Below are 26,806 nucleotides of genomic sequence, written 5' to 3'. Positions count from 1 at the left end.
CTAAATCATTTTTAAGAAGTACAAATTGTGAAGAGCTCAGAATACCAAAATTCTTGCTTATATTTTTGTCTTCATTATGACATGCAGCAGTGCCACCCAGAGCAACAGAGCTGGTGCTAATGAGGCCGTTTTTACGCGGTGTGGGGTTCAGGAGAGTGGTGTGCCTGTCTGTCGGAGTGAGGCATTCTCATACAAGTCCAGTCATCTGGAGGGGCAGAGGATTGTTGAAGTAACTGTATTCTACGGACCCTCTGTGTCAGTGAAGAAAGCTGGAGTTCGGTTTTAGTTGCTGAATGTTATAGCTTAAATAACGCAAGGCTTGTAGTTGATGAATATTTACAAAAGGATTGTGGAATAGTACCCAGGACTTTATAAGATATTAAGTGAGAGAACGAAGGACCTGGAAGTTCCCGAGATGCTTCTCGACCGGTTTTCAAGACATGTTGCTCTTGATGTCAGCTTTCGTTGTGTAAATTCAGAGGCTTTTACAAAACAACGTCTTACAGTTGAAGGGCAATATAGAGAGGTGTCTTAGCATTGCAGCATCCATAACTTTTGGATGGAGTTTTGGGTTTTTTTGGCAGTCCTCTGGCATGTCTGATAGTTGCTTCGCATTCGTGGAATGCTGAATCAATGCAGATCACACCCTTCCTCTGATTGGTGTTTGCTGTGGTGTTGCTTAAACTGCCATGTTTATTGTGGTGAGGTTGGACAGAGAGAAACCTGAGGGAGCTGTGTTTGTTCACCTGAACCTGAATTTAGCTTGTTGTGGTTTCCCAGGGAGTCGCTGGTTTAAGGTTTAGAACCTGACGGAGGGCACTTCCCTGCTCCCTTGTTCTGCGCAGTGTGTTATGCCAGGATGTGGTGTGGTGGGAAAGCAGGGGGAGCTAGAGTCATCCAGAGCGCTCAGACTCCGTGTCTGTGGTAGAGAATTTAGAATTACAGCCAATCTAGCATGATAGTGAAAACCATTATATTCACATAAAGATAATTACTGAACGGGTGGTTTATGGGACTGTCTGAGAAGTGCGTATAGCTCATTTAATGTGTGTGAGAGAGTCAGCATAGTCTGATCTATAGAGCAGAAGATGAGAGAAGAGATCTCCTTAGCTCTGCATTGCCTGGTGGAGTGGAGCAGCATCAGCCCTTGACCTCTCTGGGTGTTACAGCTGCGTATGCCTCGCTGCCTCTGCAGTTCTGCTCTGGGTTAGCATCAGGACACGGTTTGGGCTTTTTGCAAGCATTGTCTTCAATGAGGAGGGTTTGTTTGGGCCATTAAGCCTGAAACTTCATATTTAGGCATCTTTTACTCAGTTGTTTGGTCAAAGATATCTGTAAGGATAGTTTTACTTTCTAGCAGTACAGCTTTTATGTAGTGCAGTTGTAGTAAAGCACTCTTGAAAAAATATCTTGATACTGTGTACATGGTGGAATGTGTGTCATCTTTTTGTAACTTCTGTAATTTATCAAATGAAGAATGCTTGGTGTAAAGCTGAGCTTGGCTTGTTTGGGGTTTTTTTGTTTGTTTGTTTGGGTTTTGGGGGTTTTTTTTGAGTGAGAGGGTTTGTTTGTTTGTATGTTTGTTTGAGGTTTTTCTTTGTGGACTAGGAATAATGCATTACCTCTACAAGAGACTGTGATTTCATACCCGAGGTACTTGTACAGCATAGTTTCACTCTGTGGCACATCAGCCTTTTGTACCAGGATAAATTGTAAAAGACTGATGCTACCAATAAATCTTAATTAGAGGTCTTTTGATAACCCTGGCATTGGAAGGTGGCAGGAGAAGTAGGGCAGTGATTGTCCCCCTGTACGGGACACTGGTGAGTCTGCCCCTGTATACTGTGTCTAGTTTTGGACCCCTCACTACAAGGACATTGAGGTGCTGGAGCCTGTCCAAAGAAGAGTGTCGAAGCTGGCGAAGGGTCTGGAGAACAAGTCCTGGGAGGAGCAGCTGAGGAAACTGGAGTTGTTGATCTTGGAGAAAAGGAGGCTGAGGGGAGACCTCCTCACTCTCTACATCTGCCTGACAGGAGGCTGTAGCAAGGTGCGGGTTGGTCTGTTCTCCCAAGCAACAAGTGACAGGACAAGAGGAAATGGCCTCAAGTTGTGCGAGGGGAGATGTAGGCTGGTTATTAGGAAAAATTTCTTTACAGAAAGGGTTGTGAAGCATTGGAACAGGCTGCCCAGGGAAGTGGTTGAGTCACCATCCCTGGAGGGGATGCGGCGCTGAGGGACATGGTTTAGCAGTGATCTGGCAGTGCTGGGTTAATGGTTGGACGTGATGGTCTTAAAAGTCTCTTCCAACCATAACAATTCTGAGATTCTTCATGCCGTTGTTAGCTGTCCCAGCTGACTCTACTGTAATGTTACTGTCTGCTAAAGAGACTGTATTAATACATGGGAAATCACATTTTTAATGATATTTTGATTGCATTACAGTTTGGTTGTACATAGGTCAGAATACAGGCTTATTTTTTCTGCAATTTTTCTATTTTTTTTCTTTTTGATTGTTAGGAGTGATTATAAAAAAGGGGCTAACTTTTTATAAAAATATGTTGTACCACTTGCAAGAGGCTGTTTTTTTGTTTTATAGCACTATTTTCCATGTAGATTATATATTAGCTTAAAGATTTAGTTTTCTATATTCAGTGTTTAACCGTAATGTTCTTACAATAGAGACCTTTGTTCTCCAGAAACATAGTCAGTAGTTTGACAAAATACTTCACAAAAATAATTTTCTGATTTCAACGCCTTTAGTTTTTAACATCTAATTAATGAAGATGATTGAGTGCACAGGAGCTAATCACCCAGCTAGCAACAATTAGCAGAAAGCAATATGGCAGTGCGCAATACTGTTCGCCTTGCAATAAGTTCAGGAATAAATTCTGGTTTTCTGTGTGGAAAAGATCAGGCAGTTGATTTTCCTAGTGCAATTTGAAATACTGCTGAGCGGCTAAGCAGCTCTCTTACACTCCTGACTGCTGAGATGTGAATTTTCAGTCGGACCCTGTGGCTGTATACATTGCTTGGCATCAGAAGACGGTGGAGAAGAAAACAAGTTGCAGACTGTGGATTGTGCATTTTTTTCTGAACTGGCGGAATATATATTTTTGTATTGTTTATGTGAGCCAGAATGTTTCTGATTTTCATGGACTACATTTAAATTTTCTTGAGCCAACTTTTGCAGGTTACAGCAGGCAAACTTCCAGGGAACATAGTGGGAGTTTTATATGCAGAACTCTTGCAAGAGTTTGCTCCAGCGATTGCCGTTAGGTGTTGTTTTGAGTGATGACTTTGTTCCAATTACATTCTCTTTGTCTTTGCAGTGTTCTGGATGATGAGGGGAGCAGCCTGCGTCAGCAGAAGCTTGACAGGCAGGTGAGATTTTGGAGAGGGACCTTCTTGCTCTCTGAAGTCTGCGTCTTGCAGTAATAAAATCACTGACGTATGTATCTGGTAATTGATAGGAAGTTGCATCCGCTGATTAGGGAATGCAAAAGAGGGGTCTGTGGAAGCTCCAGCTTACTTAGAAGTCTAACTTCCATTAAAATTTCTCTTGTGACTGTGGTTTGAGTGACTCTCATTTCCACTGCTTTGGGCTTGTTTTAAGCTGATTTGCAATGTATTTGTTACCCCTTTGAGGGACCAGAAAGGACAGGAGGTTTGGCAGACATGCCAGCCAGCAGGGGCTTACCACAAAGTTTTTCCATCTTTTTCTCTTCGTTCCATGGATTCAGCTCTTGTGGCTATAAACTAATTCCCATTATGTGCTACATTTCTTATTTTGCTACTGTATTCCTACATGACTTGTACAAGAAAGGGATTCAGAATCTCTCCCACGAAATCTCAGGGAATTTTGCCACCAGGTTTTAATGGGGTTTGAGGTTTCCACTTTGTTTTGTTGTGGTCCCTTTTTCACAAAACTTTGTCTTCTGAGTTTAATTTTATGTTTTTCTATAAATTTCTTTCCCCCTTGTTTTATCAGTTTGAATGTCTACCAGCATCTCATATTCAAATTCAAACGCTTTCTATTTATGCCATAATCCTGTACTAGATTCTGATCTTTTTGAAGTCATGTTGAAGTGTTCTGCACAACTTATGGAGCTGAAAGAGTTCGCTTTCTATTTTTTTTCTTCAGTTTTACTGCATCTCCTTTCTAGAAGCAAAAAAATCACTGTGCAGGAGCAGGAAAATGGTAAGGTAATGGAAAAGTAAAATTAACAGTTCAGTTCTCTGGCACTGTGGAAGAGGGCTTAGAGTGAGGTGCCTATGGTGCCACTGGATGCTGAAGGTTTTGGTTTTCACTAGCTCTACTAATTAAAGTTCTTGCATAGTTGTTAAATTATGCTCATATCCAGCATTATCACTTGATTCTAGTTTGTAGATTACCTGCTTTTAATTCACAGAAATTTAAACTGGCATCTCTGCCTCATGCCTTTGCTTTCCCTCCTATTGCTTCACAGCCAGTACTTGCACGCTGTTGTTTTCCCAAGGGTTGTTTCTAAGCGAGCTCTGACAGCTGGTAGGCTGCTCAGAAAGATCTATTTTAATTATTTGCTGTTTTCAGCAGAAGGTGTTTAGCAGTGAGTTGGTTGTGGTTTTTTGGAAGGAGTTCCTATAACCTGATATCCCAATATCCCACTTGCCAACTGCTGCTACTGGAGAAGTGGAGAAGGTGTAAAGTTATCCATTGTTTTTCATCACGGGTTGCCACTGTTTGGAGTCCAGTAACAGATGCTTTTCTTTGTATTTTCCTCAGCGAGCATTGCTGGAACAGAAGCAGAAGAAAAAGCGCCAGGAGCCGTTAATGGTTCAGTCCAACGTGGACAGTCGCACAAGAACACGCAGAACGAAACATTCGGAAGAACAAGCACCATTGGTTGAGTCGTATCTTAACAGCAACAGCAGCACCATATATCATGGTATATGAATACGATCTATTGCTTGTGTATTTACTGCAGGTCGTAGGATGATGCTCTCCATGCTTTAACATTTAATTTAACATTAGCATGTTAAATTTATGCTAATGAGAACAAAAGTTGTTTTATTGGATTTTTTAGTAAATAATTGATATCCTTCACTTGCATTTTTGGGTAAAAACCTGAGAACTCTAAATGCTAGCCTCACAGGAGGGAGCGAGGTAACTAGCTGCCATTTCAGTGCTGTGCGGAAGGGAGAGTGGTTTGTCCTTTCTGCCATGAATATTTCAGTGTCTTCAGCCTTGGTTCCTACTGACGTAAAGCTTATCCACTCTGTATTCCTCTGTTCATAATTTTGCTTAAGCCTGACAGTGTCAATGATAAATTTGAAACTTATTAACTAATTTTAGCTAAGTTTGAAAAAATACTTTCAAAGAAACTGAGTTTCTGCAAGGTTCATTAAAATAGGTGAGTAGGTAGAGAAGAACATTTCAAGCTTGTACGGTGTGATCTATGCTTTCTTACTAAAGATTAGAGAATGCAGAAGGGACAGAGATGCTTCAGCCATAGGAAAAACATCACAGGGCGTCAGTATCACAGCCACACGGAAAACATTGTAATGCCATTTCTGTATTGTTAGACTTCAAAGAGTTTAATCACCAGAAACAACTCCTAAGGAAACCAGATGTTTTTTAGTTCTGTGCTCATATGGATCGTGCTTGTTGGCCCCCTACTGAGGATAGGTTCATACTTTTCCTCAGGATTTCCAAGAGGGAAGCTGGGTAACCCTTGCTCAATACCGTGGCTCTTGTAGATCTCATTCCGGAGAGATGTGGAGATGCAGAGAGATCCGCCAGGAGTTAGAGAGAACAGAATTCTTCAAATGTTCTTGTTTTGCAGATCCTTAGCTTAAACTTGATTCATAAGGGATTCATAAGCCTCAATAGCAAAAGGCTTTCTTCCCCGAGCAGTGGTGGGTATGTGGGACAGGAGCTGAAGTCTGCTGGTACTGGGAATGCAGTTGGCTTTTTTCAGGATGGGAATGGTACTAGGTGGCAGAGTACTTAAGGTTTAATGTCTAAACCCCAAAACCTAAGATGCCTTTGTGAATCTACCTCTGGGAAAAAGGAACCAAAGCAAACAGTATCCTACTCTGAAACAAACAGACAAAACCTTCGTCCATCCTTCAGTTCAGATCTGTAGCAAGGGTATTGCACAGGCTGTACTTTTTGTCTTCGCTATCATTTCATTTTCAGTTGGTGGTCACATCTTTCACCAAGGAGATGGCAGGTATTTCCTGGACTAAGTAATGCTGTGAGAAGTGCAGGTTTCAGAGTCTCTGCTCCTGGTTTGCAGTTGGTGGATTTTTTTTTGGTGTGGTTACAGCTACAGAATTTATTGTTAGAAACTGGAAATTGCAGTGTTTAAGTGTTCAGGCTTCATTAATAATGGGCCTTTTTAATCTTCTTCTGCAAGGTGATAAGCTACTATAAGTGATTTCAGATGGAGAATTTTTTTTTCTCTTCATTTAATTATGTTTTTCTAATAAATATTAAAAGCATTAGTAATATTTTTCTCTCTTTATTGTCTTTTTCTCAGGGTCTGGGAGGAAAATTTTTGCAATTAAACTAAATTTCTTTCCGGTCTGACCAAAGAATTTGATTTAGCACAGAATTTTAGTTTGTTTTCTTTATTTTTTTGATCAGAAAAACCAGAATTTTTCTGTCTTTCCTCTTTCACTCAATAGCTTATCAAAAGTACAGAACTGCTCTAAGAAATAGCATCCGATGGTACAGAGGTGTATACTAAACCTTCTGTGTTGTCCATTGAACAAAGTTTTTATTTTGTCGGATGAGAGGAACAGACATCGTTGTCTGTAAATGGTAGCAAATATCATATTTGCACTAACTGAGCTAGGTTTTGCAAAGGTTTGCACCAGAGTGGACTTCCTGACTTAGGTTTGATTAACTGTGCTCTTAAGGTACAAGTGACCCTGCCTGTAGTGTTATACCACACCATTTAATGGAATACTTACTAATTTATTCTCCTTAAATCAGTTTGTTCTGAATTTGTGTCTCAAGTCTTTTCAATATTTCATAAAGTTTCAGAGAAGCAAAAAAGGACAGTGTTGTTTCTCGTATTCAACCTGGAGTTTGATAATCCTGGGGTCAGCTATCCTTGTAATAAACTGCAGTTAGCAAAAGCCGGCTTAGGAGAATTTAATTGCCTCGTAAAACGGTTTATTGCCTTGTGAAATCCTTTGTTAGGAATGTTGCTTTTGAAAATATTATCAGAACTCCAGAAGTGTCCTTTTTTGGTGTGGTGTTCTCTGGGAATGTGCTCCGTGTCTTAGGTTACGCTGTTGGCATGGTTCGTAGTTAGCTTTTGATGGCCATTTTTAACTACGGTGCTCAGCTTCAGGGTTGGCACTTTTTTCCCCTTCAATGAAAACGTTTGTATGTGGGAGTGTCAGATGCATGAGACAGCTGGGCTGTTTCTAAAGAACTATTCTGCTCTTTTCCGTTCATTTGTTTCTGTTATGGGCATGCTGATTTTAAGTTAAGAATGACTCTTTGATGGGAGTTGACGGTCTACTGAATGAACTACATTGCTTGGATAAGCATGTTTGTGAAATCAATTCCTGTACTGCAAATGCTACAAAAACCCCTCCACTTCTTTCCACCTATCATCCTCCTCTACTCTCTTTTTTTGGTTTGTGCTCATTCTGTGTAGCACAAAGGTACTTGTTGATTTCAACAAATAATTGGACGCCTGTGTGGAGATATCTCTGTGGTACTTTGAGCAAAGTAGGTCAGAGATAACATCTCAGCAATTCTGAGATGTTCGGCTTTCCGCGCTGGGAAATTTTCTTTCATACACTGCCATAGCTTATTCTGCTGGAGTTATCTGTGCTGCAATGGTTCCCTGATGGGCAACTCTGCTCTGGAATAAAAACTCATTTCATTCCAGGATAATTATCAGAGTGTGGAGTAAAAAGTCATTCATTTTTGTTCTGGAATAGAACATCAGCCTGGTGAGCTGTTTGTAGGTAGTTGTAGAGCAGCAGTGTATTTCACTAGTGAAGCTGATGGGAAGTTTTTCTGTATAAAAGAGTCACTGGCTGCTTTTGAACCTCTGCAGGGAGTTGCAGGGCGATTGCTGCTAGTCCTTTGGCTGCATGTGTATTTTGCTTCATGTAGCTTGGAGCTGAAGGGAAGTGCAAATAAATCTTCAATGCATTAGGATGGAGGGATGTTAACTAAAGGCTGTGGCTGAGCTCAGCTGGGGCAGCTCACAAAGGGGGTAACACAGATGTCGCATTCCTACACTTGTGTTGCTCAGGTTTGAAGATGCTGTGACCAGTTTAAGTCAGATTGAAACTGAGCAGGTACAGGGCTCTTGAGTGTTTCGTTTATGTTAGTTTAATAAATAACAAAATGGCTCTGGTGAAAGTGTGGCTCTGCAGAGTAAGGAGGAGTATTGTCAGGGTCACCGTTATTTTTTCTTAGATACCTTCAAAGCAGAGAGCTGACACATTGGTAGAAGGAAATAGTGTCTCTGTTTCCTGCCAAGTGTTAGCAGCAATTCCTCTGGGTGCTGTGAGACTTTAAAAGCGATGGGTGCTCTTCCACCGAGGAAGAGGCTCTGCAGAATTCGCCATGCACAAGTCTCCAGACAGTTAATTTCTTCTCCCTTTCTGCCTGGGTTTCTCCTACAGGTAAAAGTTCTCAGATCATGTAGCTTCTAAAGGACTTGTGCGTAGTACATATTTCTAAAACCTTTTGGGTTTTGGCATAATGTCTAATTAACTAATAACAAAAAACCTGTTTGAGTTATCTGTGGGACCTGACATGAATTGAACAGGCCAGCTTGAGATGAAATGAATCCTTGGCCCTCCGGTCCACGAGGGGCTGGTTTGAGCTGGAGTATTAGCCAGCAGTAACGCAGTGCTTGCCTGTCAGCATCTGTAGATCAGGTAGGACCAAGCCTGCAGGAAATTGCCTTTGTGAGTTGGAAAGGATTGTAGATATATAAAATGGGAACAGAACCTCTCGTTTTATAATCTGTGCGCCTAGGAACATAGGCACACTAGTTGGAGAAATAGTCTCATGGCAGCATTTCTAGATGAGTCTGGAACAAACCTGAGCATATGGAAGTAACATAAAGTGTTCATGTAAAATGATGAATGCACTGTCCACCCTCTTTTTTTCCCCCTGCTGAAATGAAGGTAGTAATACAGTTTTGGGACCACACTTGTAGATGAGACCCTAAAGTACCGCCCTGCCATTTCAGTCAGTAGCTGTCCTTCTGCTAACTTCCATGGTGTTTGGCTCCAGTTGTTGCTATTACCAATGAAGCCTCTCTCTCTCCAGTACCCAATACAACTTCATTGCTATTTCATCATTAGAAATGGTGACATAACAACCGGTAACAACATTTTGTATTACTGTGAAGTTTGCTTTATATGTAAAGGACAGCAAAGTAATTTATTCCCTGGAATAAATTTTATCCTTCTGTGTAGGAGAGATCGCGTAGGAATTGCTTTGTCTTCTCTTTCTTGGGTTGTTTATTTTCAATTCATGTCCTTCATAAGGACACACTGCTGTTAGTTTATAAGTTTTTATTAAATTTTGCTTGCCACTCTGTAACGCCTCAGAGTCACATCTGCTGGTTCGTTTTCATGTGTCTCCACGCTACTTGTTTTGTGAAGTTTGTTGAAAGCCTGAACTGTGCTGTGAGTACAGTTCTTTTCAATCTGGATTGCAAATACATACTGAGCATTTCTGGAGCCAAGTACCATGCAGAGATACCCTAGTTACTACAAGATTTAATTACATTATTTAATAACATTTAATGCAAATGTCGAAAGCCCATTTTTACAGAGAAGAGTAATTTTACTTCTGTGAAAATGGTGAATTTCCATTCAGGAGCAATTTTTCTTTCCACAGCACTGAGGAAGGCAGAAATCTGAATGAGTGCCAGAAATGCTTTCATTAATATTACCATACTTTTGTTGCAGCTGTGCTTTTTTTTTTTAAAGGCTTGAAATTAAAAATGTTTTCAATTAGATACTCCGAGTAATTTTCATGGCAACTTCCAATTTAGAGATTTAAATTAACGATGTGTAAAAAGGCAAAAATTACTTTCTTACTTTCCTCCTCTGACGTTTGGCAGCACATTTAGATGTAATGTTAGTGTGGAGTGTTGAACAGACTTCTGATGACAAGTCATAGCTCTGGATTGTTAAATTCAACACGTCATTCTGCTTCTGTACCGTGAATGAGAGTGTGCTGATGAGTATCAAGCTGTCCACTTCACGAGTTGACATCAGTTAGCCATTCATTTAAAAAAAACATTTATTTGCTCGTTCATCAAAACAGTGTCTTGCCATCCCTATTTTCCACTGACCTTGAAATGAGAAGGTATTTATTTTTTTGAAGATAGCAAGGAATGTTCTGTGCACAAGACTATTAATACCAAGAGATCAGGCAGCACTCCAAGTATCATGTGGGCAAAATACTTAACTTCCAATAAGCATATATTCTGAAATCTCCTTTCAGCCGCAGTCTCTCCACCTTCATCCTCTAAAGGCTCTTTCTGATTTATCAGCAGTCCTTCCTGCACTAGAGCATTTCTAAAATAAACAGTAACCCAGCAGCAACCATCAGCGAGCAGCAGGTAGCAAATGGTTTAGAGGACTTTTTGTGGGTCTTGATCCTGAAAGAGGCAGTTGCTCAAAATCGCTAAAAAAACTGCGTCTCTTTGCTTGAAAGTTCCACGTAAAGTTTATTTACTTTCAGTTACTACTTCACAGCCAGCCATTATTTTCTGTCCTTGACAATCTCAGTGTCTGGGAGCTGCAGGGGCCAGCAGGTGAGGGTGACCCCAGCACGGGCAGTGCCCTTGCAAATGAAGCCCCTTTCCACAGGCTTCGAACACGGCTGGCAGAGGCGGCTGCTGCTGACGGGATCCTGGGCAGTCTCAGACACGGCCAGGGATGAACCAGGGCCAGGGCGCTCCAGGGTGCCAGTCGGGGCAGAAAGGAGACAGGGCCAGGAGGCAAGGCTGCAGCCTGGACGAAGGGTCCATGATGATGCTGAGCTACCTACAGTGTAGTCCCAGGGTCCTCCCAAGAGACACGGTGGGGGCAGCAGGAGCCTGTGGCCCGTGGGCTGGCTGTGTGCGGAAGCCCCCAGAGAGGGTCATCATGGCAATTCAAAAAACTCATGCCCTCAGGGCCCTGATACACAAAATAATTATGTAATTTAATCTTCCTGGCATAGGTTTTTCATGGATAATTTTAGCTTTCCTTATTGTCAGCTTTCCAAAGAGCCGAATTCATTGCTATTAACTCCATGTCACATGCTGCCTTTTCTTTCCCCCTCCGCGGGGTCAGACAGCAGATATGTGGAGGTTAAGAAGAATCTTTTGTTTAAGTCCTTCCTTTGTTCTTTCAAAGGAAATCTCCTTAGAGCAATGAGCTTTTAATAATGTCCTCAAGCACCACCAGTTGCTCACATGCACTTGTTCCTTTTTTCTCACATTCAGTTTTTACTTATGAGTGTTTTCACCTCTGTAAAATCAGCCTGGTCGACACTGAGATACATAAACTGCAGGGACCCATCGTCATGAAGGACAGGTGGAAAAACATGCTTTTCACTTTTATGCACTCATAAATACACGTGGATAACTGTCTTTCAGTTTTATTGTCGTTTCTGTGTTGTCTGCATGACAGGCCATTGGTGGTGCACCGCAAAGCCGGGACGCTGCCCTTCTCTGCCTTGATGCAAGTCCTACGCTCACCTTGTACTATTATAAAAGACTGTTTGTGTGTTGTTTCTCTTTTCCACTGAGATCCTGAATTAATACTGCAGAGAGGAAGACATTTGATCCCTTGACAACTGGTTGGGGTTAAACATTGCTTCTACAAATTGCCTCTTCTCCACAAAGACTGACTAGAAAGAGTGATGGTTCACTAAGTTCAAAGCTCCACATGCTGATGACCAGCTGAAGGGTGGGTATGGAGGGTGTTAGAAATAGTCATTCTTACAACTCTCCAGGGCAGGAGAAAGCACTGGAAACAGAAAACAGAATTTTTTTACTTTGCTCCACATCTAAATCTGTTGGAGCCACTGAGCAAGACAGGCCCACAGAGCCCTCTGTAGGTCAGCAGGCTTCAGAAGAGAGCCCCTTGCCCGCTCCTCTGCGCGGATCACCATGTTGCTGGCCCTGTTGACAAAACGGCTGTGCTGAACGAAGTTCATGCCCACCACACTGCAGCGCGTACACGTGAGGTGTTTGGGGAGGTTAGCGCTTAAATGTGTAGGTGCAATATGTAGCCAAGTCCCCTGGAACTGTGCTGCCCTGAACTTCGTTTGTACAGTCAGTAGCAAAACTACAAAATTTCTTTGATCTGTGCAGTCACAAGAGAGGTCATTAGTGAGTGGCTGAGCCTTAGCCAAGGTCTGCTATTTGCCAAATAAATAGTTAATAGCTAAGAATAAGATGGTTTTGTGGTGGAGATGGTGTTTTGGGATTAGATTTGGAATTATTTTAGAAGTAGTACTTTGGATGAGATAGTAAACCTCGGAAAAGCATCCTTTAGAAACAGGAAAATTTGTGCCAGTTCCTTTCATGGAGCCAGCTGCAGTATCTGCACATCTATGGTTTAAATCTTATTTTGCAGCCTCTATCACTTCAGTCTGAAAGTCCTGTTTCTCATAGACAGCAGTGATGGTATATGCTCAAAATAGCCACTGGACTGAAATGCTGTTCTCTGCCTTACAAAGCAGTGGAATATTTCCTCCTCTGTCCTTTGGAGCTCCATCACTGTACTTATAATCAGATACGTCTTGCTGAAAGTTATGAGACAAAAGTAATTCGAAAAGCTTTGGGCTTTTACTTGTTAGATCAAAGGACGGCTGACAAGAGAGTGAAGATAAGTCTTTCACTTTTCAATTATCAATGTCAGAATGTTTCATCCTTTGCTGATTAATCATTGCTTTGGACCAAGAAAATGATGCTTCATCCGAGTGAATGAATATGGCCGTATTTAAAATGATGTAGAGAACTGTCTGGTCACTTAATATAGGTCGTTTGTAAAGTACGGAATTTAATTATAATGTGGATTATCATCTTTAGAACAATTAAAAGAACACACTCTAGTTTTTAAAGAGAGACTGAGCTACAAATGTAGGATAGATTGCTGAGTTGGCAGATTCCACCTTTTCGAAGCCTGTAGAGTGGGGACTCTGGTTCCCTGCTTAGGCAAAGGCTGTGAATGTAATACTATTGATAACAGATTGCTGTGCTGGGAAAGGTAGCTGGGGGGTTGTAAGCTACAGTCTGCAGAGACGTGGCTAAATCCATTTCATCTACTCCTCTGAGAATCTCCTTGGTGCTTCTGTTGCTATTCATGCACATGAAGGATTTGATGAACAGGAAAGCTGCTGCCTCACAGCAGTCTAGGAAGTCTAGGAAGAATTTTCCCCTTCAAAGATCACTGGCAGTGCACATGTCATTGAGCATCAATTGGTCTTTTGGGTGTTTATGAAGTTTATGAAGTTTGTGCCAGGGTGACATTCCTCTGAGATAAACCACAGTCACCACATCAAGCCAGTGGGGTTTTGCAATTAACGGTGACCAGCAGCTGGCACCAAATTCTCTTAGTGCCCACCTACAGGTGGTTTTGCTTGGAGTGTTAAGTTTGATGATTCCTTTATGCATTTCACAAAGGTAATTGCTTTTATGCCTTTGTAAACTCAATATTATTTTATTTCACTTCAAAGCTTGCCCTGACTGGAAGAAAGAGTTATTGTGTGTGTTGTTTCACGAATTCAAATATTGACCTTAAAATGTGTGCCACGCTTTTGGAAAATTATACAGCCTCTTTTTACTTTGAAAACAACGGGCACTGCATGAATTCTGCCAACGTTCACGGTTTATGCAATGCATATTGTGTTGAGACTTCTAAGGAATTAATTTGTGCATGTTATGAAGTAGGAGGAGATTTGAATTTCAGCTTTGGTATAATTTCCCCATAAAATGCATGGCCATTCTACTCATCATACTGTGATCTATACAGTTGTGCAAGATGTGTTTTGAAAATAACCTTCCGATGATTCCTTGGTTACAGGGTCAGGATGTAGCTTTAAGCATACACACTACAAAGTTTAAAGAAAATTTTTCTGCCTTCGTGCTGCCGCTGTTGATGATTATTCTGGCAGAACTTTACTATGAGGAAAAGTGCTTCCTGCAATAGCTCAGCAACACATTAATATTCTGATGTCATTTTTGGCTTGAAAGGTTGGAGCAGATATATCATTGAAAGCAGGAAGAAAGTTAGGAAATACATCCCAGCTAACCTAACGCTTTCAGGTTTTTACTGTAGCTTTGCAAATTGTGTTTTATTTGACTCTCCTCTCTGCATGAATTGTCTGAAATACGAAACAAGCTCTGCTATGTCTGCTTACTCTTCTACACCTTCAGAGTTCTCAAGTCATTCTCTCTTCTCTCTCTCTGTTTCTCTCTTCCTCTCTGTTTTTCTTTTTGGTGGGGTACCCTGAATCTCCCAAGCAGTGCAGGAGGCCGAGCAGGAAGATGTAAAGGTGGTAGTGGATGCCCAAGCTCCGAAACCAACTAAAAAAACCAAGGGAGCAGCTGCGAGCTGTCAGACTGGCAGCACCAGAAAGGAGAAAAAAGGGAAACACAAAGGTTAGCTGCATGCGACTCGATGTCAGATGTTGAATTGACTACAAAATACTTGGTTTTCTTTTTTAATTTTTTTAAATTATTGTATCTTTGATTTTCTGAAAATTGCCTATAAGTAATTTCTTTATTTTTTTTATGGACTGGAAAAATGAGTCATTTGATCCTGTGTTGCCATAGAACCGGGGATTGAAGGAGGGCGGAAGTTTGTAAACTGAGTCTTCTCCAAAGAAGAGTGTTTGTTCAAAGAAGGAAAAAAAGTACTGATGGAAAGATGCTTGTGTTTTCCTGTGGTGTTAAAGAAATGAGAACCGTCTTACACCAATGTGCTTTTTTAGACCATCTGCATATCATGTAATTTGGAGAAACAGCCTTAAATTGCATTAATTTCTGTCCAAACTCTTACTGAGGTTTAAACTATAGAAATCAGAGGTTAAGTGGGCATTTTGAAAATTAATTCAACAAACCAGAGACAACATCCTTTAAGGGGTTCTTCATACTGTTACTTCAGTGTTACTCTATCCCAGCTGGAGTTGTTTGTATGAAAAATTTTCTGCAGTGACTTTGGGTAAGGTAAGTAGAAAAACCCCTCTATTGATACTGACAAAAGGGTAGAAAAAAGTGGTATTGCCATTATGAGGTTTATTATATGAGCTACCCAGACTAGATGGAAGAAGGAACATGAGCTAATTTAGAGGTATTTAAATTTTATATATATATATATGCACACTCACAAAAAGAGAGAGGTTTTTGTGCCACATGCGGTTTATTTTTATTTGATGGTGAATGACTAATGATATTAATAAGTACCTTTCCAGTAACTTGCAATTCTTGAATAAAGCCACTGTAATGCTATCCTGCCTGGACCGTCCCGTTCCCTGTCGTGCATGTCCCACAGTCTCTCCAGTATTGCTTAAGAAAGAAAATAGTGTATATCCGTGGCAAGTCCATTTAAAGATAGCAATGGCTAGTAAGGGTAGTTATTGAAGCCAGGGTGTTGGGGCTTATCTATAAGGATTTTGCAGGACTTTAGCCTGCCTTATCAAAACCCTTTAGACACCCTTTACATGTCACAGCTTAGTTCTTGAGATCTGAATCTCACGTCTCTGTGTTGGCAGTCCCTCTGGCTGCAAAGGAAGCCCTAGATTAGGCAGGCTTTAGAGCGCGGCCCAGAGGTAAAGACTCTATTCATATATTTTAAAAAAAAGATAGTGTATGTCTATTTTGAAGTACATCTTGCTGAAGAGTAAAAATTCTTTTGCCTAGTGTAAAAGAAAACCTGTCTTAGGCTGTCACTGAGCATTGTGCAGGGTAATACTTAAATCATGGTTCCTGCATCACCCGCAGGCTCCGTTTCATCTCCTGTAATGTCTGCTTTGCCTTTTTGGGGTGTCTGGGTCTGCACTACCTTCAGAACTTAAGGTGCAGTGCGGTCAGCTGCAGGGGGTTTGCTTGGACAGGTCCCCATCGCGTCACAGCAACCTGTGTCTACGTGTGTGCTGGGCAGGTTTCTGGTGAGCTCTTGGCTAAAGCAGTGAACAAAACGCTAGCTGGCCGCAGGCTCAGTGCGGCGTGGAGCAAGAAGCAGTGCCCGTCTGCGGGTGACTGCTGGGGCTGCCCTGCAGAGCTGCTCCGGGGCGTGCTGGGGCTCCGGGGCTGGGGAGCCCTCTGCAAACTACTGCCACGTGTGGGCAAGTTAGTCCGTGAGCAGTGTGTGCTTACTCCGAAGGAGTTGCACTGGGTTTTATTATCTCACAGCAGGTAACACCAAGTATCTTTCTCTTATGTTGATACTATTTTTATTCATTTTCTGATGAAGCAGAACATTGGCATATCTTAACTGCAGCAAGTTGTGTCACTGAAAGTAATGTCACTCTGAGCAGGCTGAGAACTGCTGCATGCTGACACTGCTCTGTGTCAGCTCTAGAAACCTCTGCTTCTGCCGCAATTCTTATTGCTCATCTTGCTGCTCTGTGCGTGGCCTTCAGCATTTGCCCATCAGTTGCACCTTGTGTATGTTCCCGTGGCGTGGAGGGGTTACTCATCAATTACAGGAAAGAAAATTCTGCGTACCTTCTCTCCTGAAGTTTATGCTGATGATTAGTAACAACTATCCCTATCATTTAAAGTATGTTCAGTGGACACATAACTTCTCATCCAGCTCATCTACCTTTTCCGCACGCTGGTATTTAAACGTTTGTTCATGTATAGTTTCATCCTTGGAATTATATCTAGTTCCCCTTTGGTAGTGATGTAAACTGGAGTGTCCGCGGGGGATTATAACTGCATTTCCAGTCTTGCATCCTTTTTGAAGCTGCAAAATATTTTGTTATTGGATGAAAGTAAAACAGAATGTGACTTTAAAATTCTGGGGGGATTTTACTTATCAATCCTCTACAGACGTAGCTAATTCATGTTACTTAGGAATGACGAAATGCAAGTGGTAGCAGAACCCTGTAGTGGAACTTGTATCGATTTTTCAGTTACTTTTAAGAATAAGGGTGAGTCTTAAGAAAAGATTTTATCATAATATTGAATAGATTTCAGATCTAACTAATGAAAATGGATGAAGATTAAATGTTTTTATAACCATTTTGTGTCACGAGATTTTGTTGGAGGAAGTTCATTGGTAATTATACCAGATATTGGAAGTTGTAGGTTCTGCTTTTGCTCTGACTGTAGCCTTTGTATGTCCTGTAAACAAGCAGGATTAGCGTTGAGGGGTGAGTGCACTTTACATGCTAAAGGAGCAGTTTTAAAGTTTCTGTTAGTATTTAGCTACAGTGAGCATTACCTTTCTAAACATAGCCAAGCTCTTTGTGCTTTAAGAAAAAAGAACCCTTAGACCAGATCCTATGAATAATAAGCTAATTCAGAGCAAAAATTGTTGAATTATACATGAATAGCTCTTGAAGCTGCAGTGTAATGATTGTACTTTGGTCTTAGAAGTCTAATGCTTTTTTAAGTGCCTCGGAGAATGATGAAACTAGGATCAGAACAATGTGCTAAAGACAAGTGCAAGGGAAATACTAGGTTTAATGAGGTTATGCTGACATAAGGCAAGACAAGGAATGTGGCTAATTGCTTGTGTAAAGCTGATTGTGCCTCTGAAGTTGGGGGTCAGGGCATTTTGTAATTCTCTGAGGGGTAGTATGGTACTTAGCAATTTTTTCTAAACCTGTGGTTATTACTGCTATTTCATTCTTAACGGTGATATCCAGTATATACCGTGCCTATTTTTAAACAGAAACACTTCTGTGGACAAAGCCTGCAAATGCAGTAAATTGATGACATTTTGTAGTAACTTAGCTCATTAAACTGGTATTTCTGAAAGCTTTGGTCTCCCAGCTTATTGTTTGACATATTCAGTATTGGAAAAAAACCCCAAATGAAACAAATGAAGATGTTTGTCTTTCCAGTGGACATAGCGGATCCAATTCTGGTTTGATTTGTGATGCTAGTAAGGGCTGATTAAGGATATTAGTGAGCCTGGTGTACGGTATTGCTAGACAGATCAACAAAAAAATAATGCAAACCAATGAAAGTAGTTGCAGCAGGAACCTGTGAACAGTGTGCATCCTGCATGGTACTGCAGATGCCAAACCAGAGCATCTTCAGATATCAAATACCTTGATGATTCTTTGAAAACAGATTCCTCAAAATATTACAGGTACCTAGTGGCGTGGGTTGGTTTCTTTGGTTGGGTTTTTTGCCCCTCAGCGTAGGTTTGTGAAGAAGTTAATAAATACACCAGACAGAGTGCTTTTTTGGCTATGTGCATGAATGGGGCAAAAACAAATCACGAATATAAAATGGAAGCTGTAAAAAACCCCAGAAACCCGTGCAAAGCCAGGACTGAATTCGAAGTGAAATCTGATGTGAAAATTCAAGAATCACTGTATGAAAAGTTGTTGTTTGGTTGGTTGGTTGGTTGGCTTTTTTTTCCTACCACTCTTGCACTTACAGCGTGTAAATATGTGGGCAATGTAAACAAAGACTTTTGTTACTGAAGTCAGGATTTTGGATGTTTAAAATGTTCAAATGAACAATACCTTCCCAGCAATTTTTCTCTTACGTTGTACCATAAATGTAGATAGGATGTTGGGTGTCCCTGCTGTCTTTATGAGAGTCAGAAAGCAAACGAGCTGCTCTGACCCACAGCACTTTTTCTGCCAGGATGGGCATTTTGTGTTTTGATTTGGTTTGCTTCTTCCGTGTTTCTTTTCTCTCTTTCCTGCCTGTCTGTCTGTTTTGATTTGTGCATCCTGTCCCATTTTTACATGCAACAAGCAACTACATTAATGGCTGACCAAGAAAGCAGCACCTTTGTTGGATAAGAAGCATCATTTCTCACTTCCTTTCTGACGGGGATGGGGGAAGGGAAGTTCACATAGAGTAGATTCATCTTGGCTTCTGTGGTGTCAAAGAGAAAGGGTAGGAGGAACAGTGAGTTTCCACCATGAAAAGTCCTGTTATATCTAGATCTGACAACCCTTTTGGGCTGTGCTTTGGCAGCACACGAAGCTGGTTGTGAAGAAGTCTTTTTTGCCTCCTCAGGATGGAGATTCATGGCATCACAGTTCCTGCCACAGTTTTCTGGTTTTCATCAAAGTGACTGTAGAGCTTGGTGCTCAAGCACTTGCTTTTAGTGACCTGGTCTGGTGTTAGCCATACTGCTTCTTTTGGCGGAAGTTTGGACTAAATCAGCTCCAGAGGTCCTTTCCTAAAAAATTTCTATTTGCCCCCTTTCCTATAGACAAATCCTTTTGGGATTTTGCAGTTGCTTGAACCCATTTCGGTGGATGTGAAGCCCCTATGAAAACAGGTGTATACTGTGGAAATGGCTTCCAAAATATTGACAGAGTATAGATAATTAAGATTATCCAGTCCTCAGAAATAGATGGGGAAAAAAAAGAAAAAGCTTCCCCCCCCTTTTGACATTCTGCTTTTTCAGTAAATTCCTTTAAAGGAGAATTTGACCCAATAGTGAGGGAGAGACAGAGGTGTGTGGGTTTTTTTGTTCGTTTGTTTGTTTGGGGTTTTTTTAAGCAATGGAATTCTAAATCTGTGGAAGATGTAATCTCATGGTATTTCATTATAGCCATTTTATTAAAGCTTCCTAAGGAATCATTCTGAGAAAGAACCCTTTTCACTTAACGGTTTGTGTAATGCTACTTTCTCGTACCGCTGTTCTGGAAGTCGGTGTTGTTGTACTCAGTGGTCACACTTCTGACAAATGCAGATTTAAAAAAACCCCAAAATAGCTCCGCTGTTGTTTTGGTTCTTTAATTGAAAATGTAGATCACTTGAGACAATAAAAGCAGAGGCAGCGTTTTCATTAAGCCAAGTTCTTTAAAGGGTGGAAACTATTTGTTCTGGCGTCAGTCTAATAAGAACGTGTGAAAGAACAAAGAGGAAATAACATTTGCAGCAAAATGTTTGCATGTATAAATACATGCAGAGAGGAGCATGATGTGTATAATTACAAATAGATTCTTCTCCTGCAAGATCCAATTAGTGGGGATTCATGTAGTTTATAGTCAAATACTTAATGTTGTGGAGAGCTGACTCACTGTGCTTATGCCTGTAATTTGCTGCTGGGTAGTTTGTCACATTTAATCTGTAACTGATTTTTTAAAGACAACTGTTGTGCATCACACAGTATTGCCAGAGAGCAAAATCTTTCCTCACATTTGGTCTCGTGCTCATCTCTAAGTGGTGGCCACATGTATCAACTGCCTCTCTGAACTTGCCTGGTCATACATAGCTTAGGAGTATGTAGTCTGTTCCTTCCGTTTGACCTTCTTCCCCTCACTCCACAGCCCCCTAAAAATTATAAATACTCTTTCCTGACTGTTTCTTGAGCACTGAAATACTCAAATAGTATCACATGTGGTATCATAAAGGCATGAAAGCTTAGATTTGTTTTTCATGTGTCATAAACACTACGCAAAGTTTTGCCACTTTATTCGTCCCCAGGACTTTCAGAAGCAGTTCTCTTCTTTATTTTTCCCATACCTTTTTCTGTCTCCCCTCATTCCAGACCTGGATCTTGTGATATTTTGTGTATAGATAGTTAACATTTTAAATATAGGTAGTTAACATTAAAAGAAAAGAAAAAAAAAATCCTACCTAAAAATCCCAAACCTGAGATCAGAGTTAAGTGCATGTCCACCTAATGTATTTTGAATTTCTTAGAATTTAGACAACTTCAGGTTATAAAAACATTCCGTGTGGCAGTTTAGATTACCAGCTTTTGAGAGGATGGTATTTAATTATAAATCCTGTCTAGAAGTCTTTAGGTGCTAACAGAATACAGGCATTGATAAACAGTAATTTATAGGTTCAAAATGTCAGTGAATGCCAATTTTCTGCTGCATTTTTTTCATTAGCTCTTGGTTTTCATTTCTGGTACCTCCGGGTTTTATCTGACCCGTGACCATGTCAGTGTTCACCAGAAGGCGGTTACTGAAGGGATTGGTGTTCCGGGGGTTGTTTCATTCTTCCTCTTTCCTCCCTGCCTGCCTTCAGAGCTGCCTCTCAAAAGGTCCCTTTTCTTCTTAGCAGGTACTGAAGGACATCTCTGTTGGGTTTTTTTCTACCTGATTTTTGGGAAAAGCTGTAGAAAACGCTGAGCGTAGCAATAAAGGCTTTCTTTCTGGCACAGCCCACTCATCTTCTTTGTCTCTTTTGACCCTGTCCTTAAACTGGGAAACTTACCACTCTAGACATGAGTGGTTTGTGGTATTGCACAGTGAACTGTCCTTCCAGTAAGCGGGTGAAAAGGGGTCAGTGAGGCCAAGGAGTGAGGACGCAGGGAGAGATCCACCTTGAGTATCGTGATTATGCAGGCTTGAAGGTGACTGACAAAGATCCACTTACATCTCATGATACAGAAGATAGAAATGGGTCTGTATGCTTGCATTTAATACCAGTTTACACATCTCTATCTAGCTACAAAGATGCCTGCACACACACAGGTACTGAACAGTGAATGCTGAATTTCCCACCAACCAGCTGCTGTATTTTAATGCAGCAGAGGTTCTTTTTTCATTTTTTTTCCTCTCTGTCTGGCTGCATCTTCTGTTCCCTTAAATAGGGTCACCAGTGGAACCATTCATAATGCTTAATAACACAATTCTACCAGTGATGCACTCTTCAGAATATTGAAATTGATTTTTTTTCTCTAAAAGTGTGCCCTGCCAGTGTAGCTTTTGTCCTAACGCCTAATAATACGTGATGTTCCTGACAGCACGGGATGTGAGCGCAGATGTTCTGCAGGCATCAGAAAAAAAGCAGCCTCGGTGCAATGCTGATGCTGTTGAAGGCATTTCATTTGCCGCAGATCAGTGTCTGCTTTGAAGAAGAATAATTAAAGTGTTTTGTTCCTTTTGGAATGAGTTCTCAAGATTAGGTTTGTATTGTCCAAAGCTTAATAAGCTTTATAAGCTTATTATTATCTATCTAGCTTTATAAGCTAGGTAGATATGCCTGAGGTATGAATACCTGTTAAACTCACAGATGCTTAACTCTAGAAATTCAGAGTATTAAGGTAAGAACGTAACTTTAAGCAGGCATTTTAATAATAATAGTTAATAATAACAGTTAATAATAATAGTTAATATAGTAAAAAATACAATGGGTCTAGAGCACCTTTGCTGTAGTACTGAGATAACGTTAAAGAAAAATGCTATTCCGTTCATTGCCATATTATATTTGCAACACAGGAAATTATATTGTTCATTCTGCAACACAGAACCTCTGTCTGAAATTGTCACCCTTCCAAGATGAGAGAAACATTTCTATGGACTGGCTTTAGTTCTTCAAGGTTGGATGGACAGATTGTTTATTAGTTGTTAGCTGCTGTTGTTACTTCTACTGTAAGTAAATCAGAATTTACAGGGTTGGTGCAGAAGTTGCCAGATAAGGGTCTGTGTGATGGAGATGAGTCTTGGACTGTGTGTATTTAATACTACTGCAGCGTTGGGCTGCATTTGGACAGCCAGTGCTGATCCTGTTGGACCACTCTCTTTTCTTTCCACTTACGCTTCACACCACATGGCAGTGACAGCAAGTGTGGCAGAGTACAGTTCCCCGTGCTAAATGTATAATCCGGTTGTCTTCTAATGCAAGTTGACAGCTACTGGGAGAGCAGTTTGAAATTGTGTTCTTGGAGACTTCTGCTATAGACTACAGCCTGAAAAATTCCTAATCCCTGCAGCTCCTTCTTACAGGATTTGTTCAGCCCTCTTTGATGTGGGAAGCACTATATTCTTTTACTGAGTTGGCTCTTCATCATGCTTGCTATTTCTCCACCATGTTGCTTGCTTATTAACAGAAATTTCGTAACAGTGACAGTATACAGACTTATGTTATTTGCTCTGATAATATTGCCATTCTTATTGCTGCAAGAGTCCATTTTTATATAGCTAATTTAGTAATAGATACCAGCACTAAGTCTTATCGAAGAGCTGAAGTACATTTGCAATCTGATGTTTTAACTTTCTGTCCTGAAGAAAAAAATGAGGTTAGCTTGTGGTAAGAACTCATCCCGCCCCATATTTTCATTTTTCAGTGTTCAGAGGCAGTTTTCATCTGTAAGGAGGTAAATAGTTTCTGGCTGCCATCAGAAGCCAGTGAACCACAGCATGGCTGGGGCTGGAAGGTGTCTCTGGGGACCGTCTAGAGCAGGTTGCCCAGGACCATTCCTGGTTGAGATTTGAGCATCTCAGAGGATGGAGGTTCCAGGGAATGTGTATTATGTTCTTTACAGTCTCACTCGGGTGTTTTAACTGATTCACAATTTACTAACTCAGCAGGCACGTTTAGGCTTGTTAATGTGCTGCTCCTCCTGTCGTATGCACTGCTAGATCTGCTGGTGAATTTTCCACGTTTCTGAAACTTCGAAGCATCATTTCATAACAGCAGCGATGTTTGTTAGGGGATATGGCATAATCTAGGACTCAGGCTTTTCTGCTCCTGGACCAGTTGTGTGGCCTTTTGAAAGCTGCATCTGTTTTCTTTGTCTGTTCTCTCCGGTGAATTTTTTTTCTCTTTAGTTTTCAGGGTTTCTGGTGCATGGATAGGTGTGCTTTCAGGGTGAGAAGGGCAACAGTGAAGTCCTGATCACCTCTTGAAGATTCTCTAGTGCAGGATGTGAGAAGTAAGATGTTTGCCTTGGGGGGCTAGTTTAGTCTCGTTTAGCAATATTATCGAATGCGAACCTCTGATCTCTGCTTCCTAGAAAAGACGTTTTTTGTGAGTGAGCAGTTCTCTTTTCAGTAACTCCCTGACATAAAGACAACTAAGGCTTTTGCTGTTGTCTGACAGGGATTGATGGCCCAGCTGCTTTTCAAGAGGATGTTCAGAAGATAGGAAGTCAAGTGCAGATTCTCACTGTCGGACAGTCTAGCCACGATGAAGATGATGGAGAGAAAATGGCTAGTGGCCAACAACAGCAAAGCAAACAAGACCTTAGGACAGCAATGCAGAAAAAAGGTAAGTAGCCAGAGCTGCCTTCATGTTCTCGTTGCTTGTTTTTGTGTATCTTGACTCCCTTTCCTAGCCTCACTCTCAGCCCTAGCCTAAGCAGAGATTGTTACTCTGTGTTTCTTCTCCTCAGAGCCTGTTTGGCTCTATTCTATTATCTCAAAAAATAATAATGAAGTCCTCTCTTGTCCCAAGGTACAAGAGCTCTCCAGGCTTTCAGGGATGTGGCTTTCCCATCTGCAGCGCAGTGCTGCTGTTAAGGTACCAGGCAGATGCTAATGCTCATATCCATCTGTTCACATTTTTATATTGTATATCTCTGGAAATCACTTACTTGAGGGTCAAAAAAGAGTATGGAATAGAAACACTCAAACTAGAAAATTAATTTAATTTTTAGCTGTGTTGTCAGTTAAATACCATTCATGTTTTCAAAATCTGTGTTCATGCTTGCAGAGGCGAAAATTACAGCACAGTGTATTCTGCAGCATTTCCCATGCGTGGTCCTCAAATGTTCTGGATTTTCTTTCTTCTAGAGGCATACATGATTAGGGAGATAGGTTGTGTGCGTATGCATTCATGCATCTGTCTCTTCCTTCCTGTACTGTTGTTATCTCTCATTAGACATCAACTGTAGGAAGGAGAAAAAAATCCTAAAATCCTCACAAAGCTTTTTCTGAAGGCATTAGCTTTGGAGTTGTTCTTCAGTGTTCAGCTTTTGAAGCAAAGATGGCTCAAGCCAAGAGTGCTCTGATGCTTTAAGAATAAACTCTTTGTGTATAAAGAGCAAAATGTAAGTGCAAACTTGACTCATCTAGAATAGACTATTCATACCTAAATGCCTGCCTCTTGTCTGCAGAGCAGTTCTCACTAAGATTCATTTTTGAGGGGACGTTACTGTGCAGATGTGAGCAGCTTCAACTGAAATGGGCAGATTTTCTCCAAGTGTGGTATTTCCTGGGCATTTGAGTTAGAGGGATGTTGGCATGACTAACAAGGTCTGATCTGTGTGGTGATTGTGTTGCCTTTGACCATGGCTCAGAATATTTAATCATCGGGCACACTGCTTGCTAAAGCTGATTGACTCAAAAGCTATCAACAGACTTCTCAAATTAGGTCAGAGCACTCAGATTTTTACTCTGGGGGACATTTCTATTTTTTGATGTTTTTTCTAGGTTAAGATATATTTTATTCTCTGCAATTTTGTTGTTGTTGTTTTTTAATAGAAGCAGTTGTTTTGGTTTGGTTTTGTTTTGCTTTGTTGCTTTGTATTCTTAAACATATGTCACGACCTTTTTTGACCAGGTCTGAGTACACTGATCAGAACAGTCACTGCTAAGAGTGCACCACTGGTATGCTCCAAGTCGGGGTGGGCCTTTTTTGAAATGGGAATGCTGAGGTTTACTTGGTTTTATTAACAACAGAACTTTGCTCTGTGAGACACAAAGAAAAATATTGAGAAGCCTGCAAGTAGCAGAACCTCCATAAAATATTTTTATGCTGAATGTATAGTTTGCCACTTGATAACAGCAGAGGAGGCTTGTTAGAAAGTTTTGAGCATCCCAGTGTGGATGGGAAACTTCATGATGAGCTGTGGCTTTTCATGTGGATTCTCACTGCTGCTTCACTGCTTGCGGCATGTACTTACCGGCATGACCCCGCTGGTCTGAAAATCATTCGGAATTGTGGTCTCCCATCAGTTGTCTTGCATGGAATAGGAGCAAAAGAAGAAGAACATAGAGATCGCTGCTAACTGGCCTAGTGGGACAGGCTGAGTCCTCTCAGGTCTGCACAACCCTGATTTGTACCAATTCTGCTCTGCCAATGACTTTGTGGAACGAAGCCTCTCTCAGCATGTGCCTCTGCTCCCCCAGCAAGTCAGGTTCTGTTATGAGACAAGAGGTTATAGGCTGCTCAAGTGTGAAAAGACTATGCCACTTGCAAGAAAATGCCAAATGTTTTATTTGATTTCTCCATCTGTCAGAAATGAATCAAGTTGTTCTTGCAGGAAGTATTCATCCTTTTGATTTCAGAAGTCTTAATATGTAGAGTTCCTTTCTGGCAAACAAGTCACTAGGACAGAGCCAGACTTCTGTAAGTTTTAATGCTGAATAATTAATATTTAGTCTTAGCATTTATCAATTTCCAGTATGTCTTTGTAAAGACTTGGAATGAGCAATTTGGTCTTAATTCTTCCTTGCCACCTGAAGTTACAACTGTTTTGAGATTTAGGGAAGGAATTGATTTTATTTCTGTGTTCAAAAACAAAACAGGAGCTCTCTGAAGCGTTCTTCCTCGTGGGTCGTGAGGGCAGACTTTTCTAAGGCTGGCACAGAATTTTCACCACAAAAATATTGATGATGAAATAGTGAGCACGGAAAGAAATAAGCTGATTACATCTGTGCATGAGAAGTATGGCTTTACTGCACAGCCACCAGCTGAAGAGATGGACCGTCTCTATTACCCAGGCATTGTTGACTAGAATGTGGTTGTCATTATTAGGAAATAACGCTTGTGATTGACGAGTGTGTGTTTAATAACGAGTTCTACAGGCTTTGAAACTCTCTGTTGACCCGTGAGCTCAGGCCTCCCTTGCATAACCAGATCCTGTTGAAACTTTCTGCTGTCGTGCTGGGTGGTGTATGTCCACGCTGGGGGTACTGAAGACGTGGATAACGAGACCATTCCTG

At 41.0% G+C, this 26,806-nt stretch overlaps 1 protein-coding gene across 1 annotated transcript in view; it reads left to right on the top strand.

Moving 5' to 3' along the window:
* Positions 1 to 4,810: 4,810 nt before the first annotated feature.
* TUB (tubby bipartite transcription factor) overlaps positions 4,811 to 26,806 on the top strand; it is a 33,981-nt gene continuing 11,985 nt past the window's right edge. The window contains exons 1-2 of the mRNA XM_010139288.1: positions 4,811 to 4,925; positions 23,961 to 24,128. Of these exons, the coding sequence (XP_010137590.1) occupies positions 4,811 to 4,925; positions 23,961 to 24,128 (283 nt within the window). The remainder of the gene's footprint in view (positions 4,926 to 23,960; positions 24,129 to 26,806) is intronic.

Source organism: Buceros rhinoceros, unplaced genomic scaffold (assembly GCF_000710305.1).
Source record: "Buceros rhinoceros silvestris isolate BGI_N320 unplaced genomic scaffold, ASM71030v1 scaffold8047, whole genome shotgun sequence".
Classification (NCBI taxonomy): domain Eukaryota; kingdom Metazoa; phylum Chordata; class Aves; order Bucerotiformes; family Bucerotidae; genus Buceros; species Buceros rhinoceros.
Note: the sequence above shows the minus strand (reverse complement) of the source record. Positions and strands in the feature narration are given on the sequence as shown.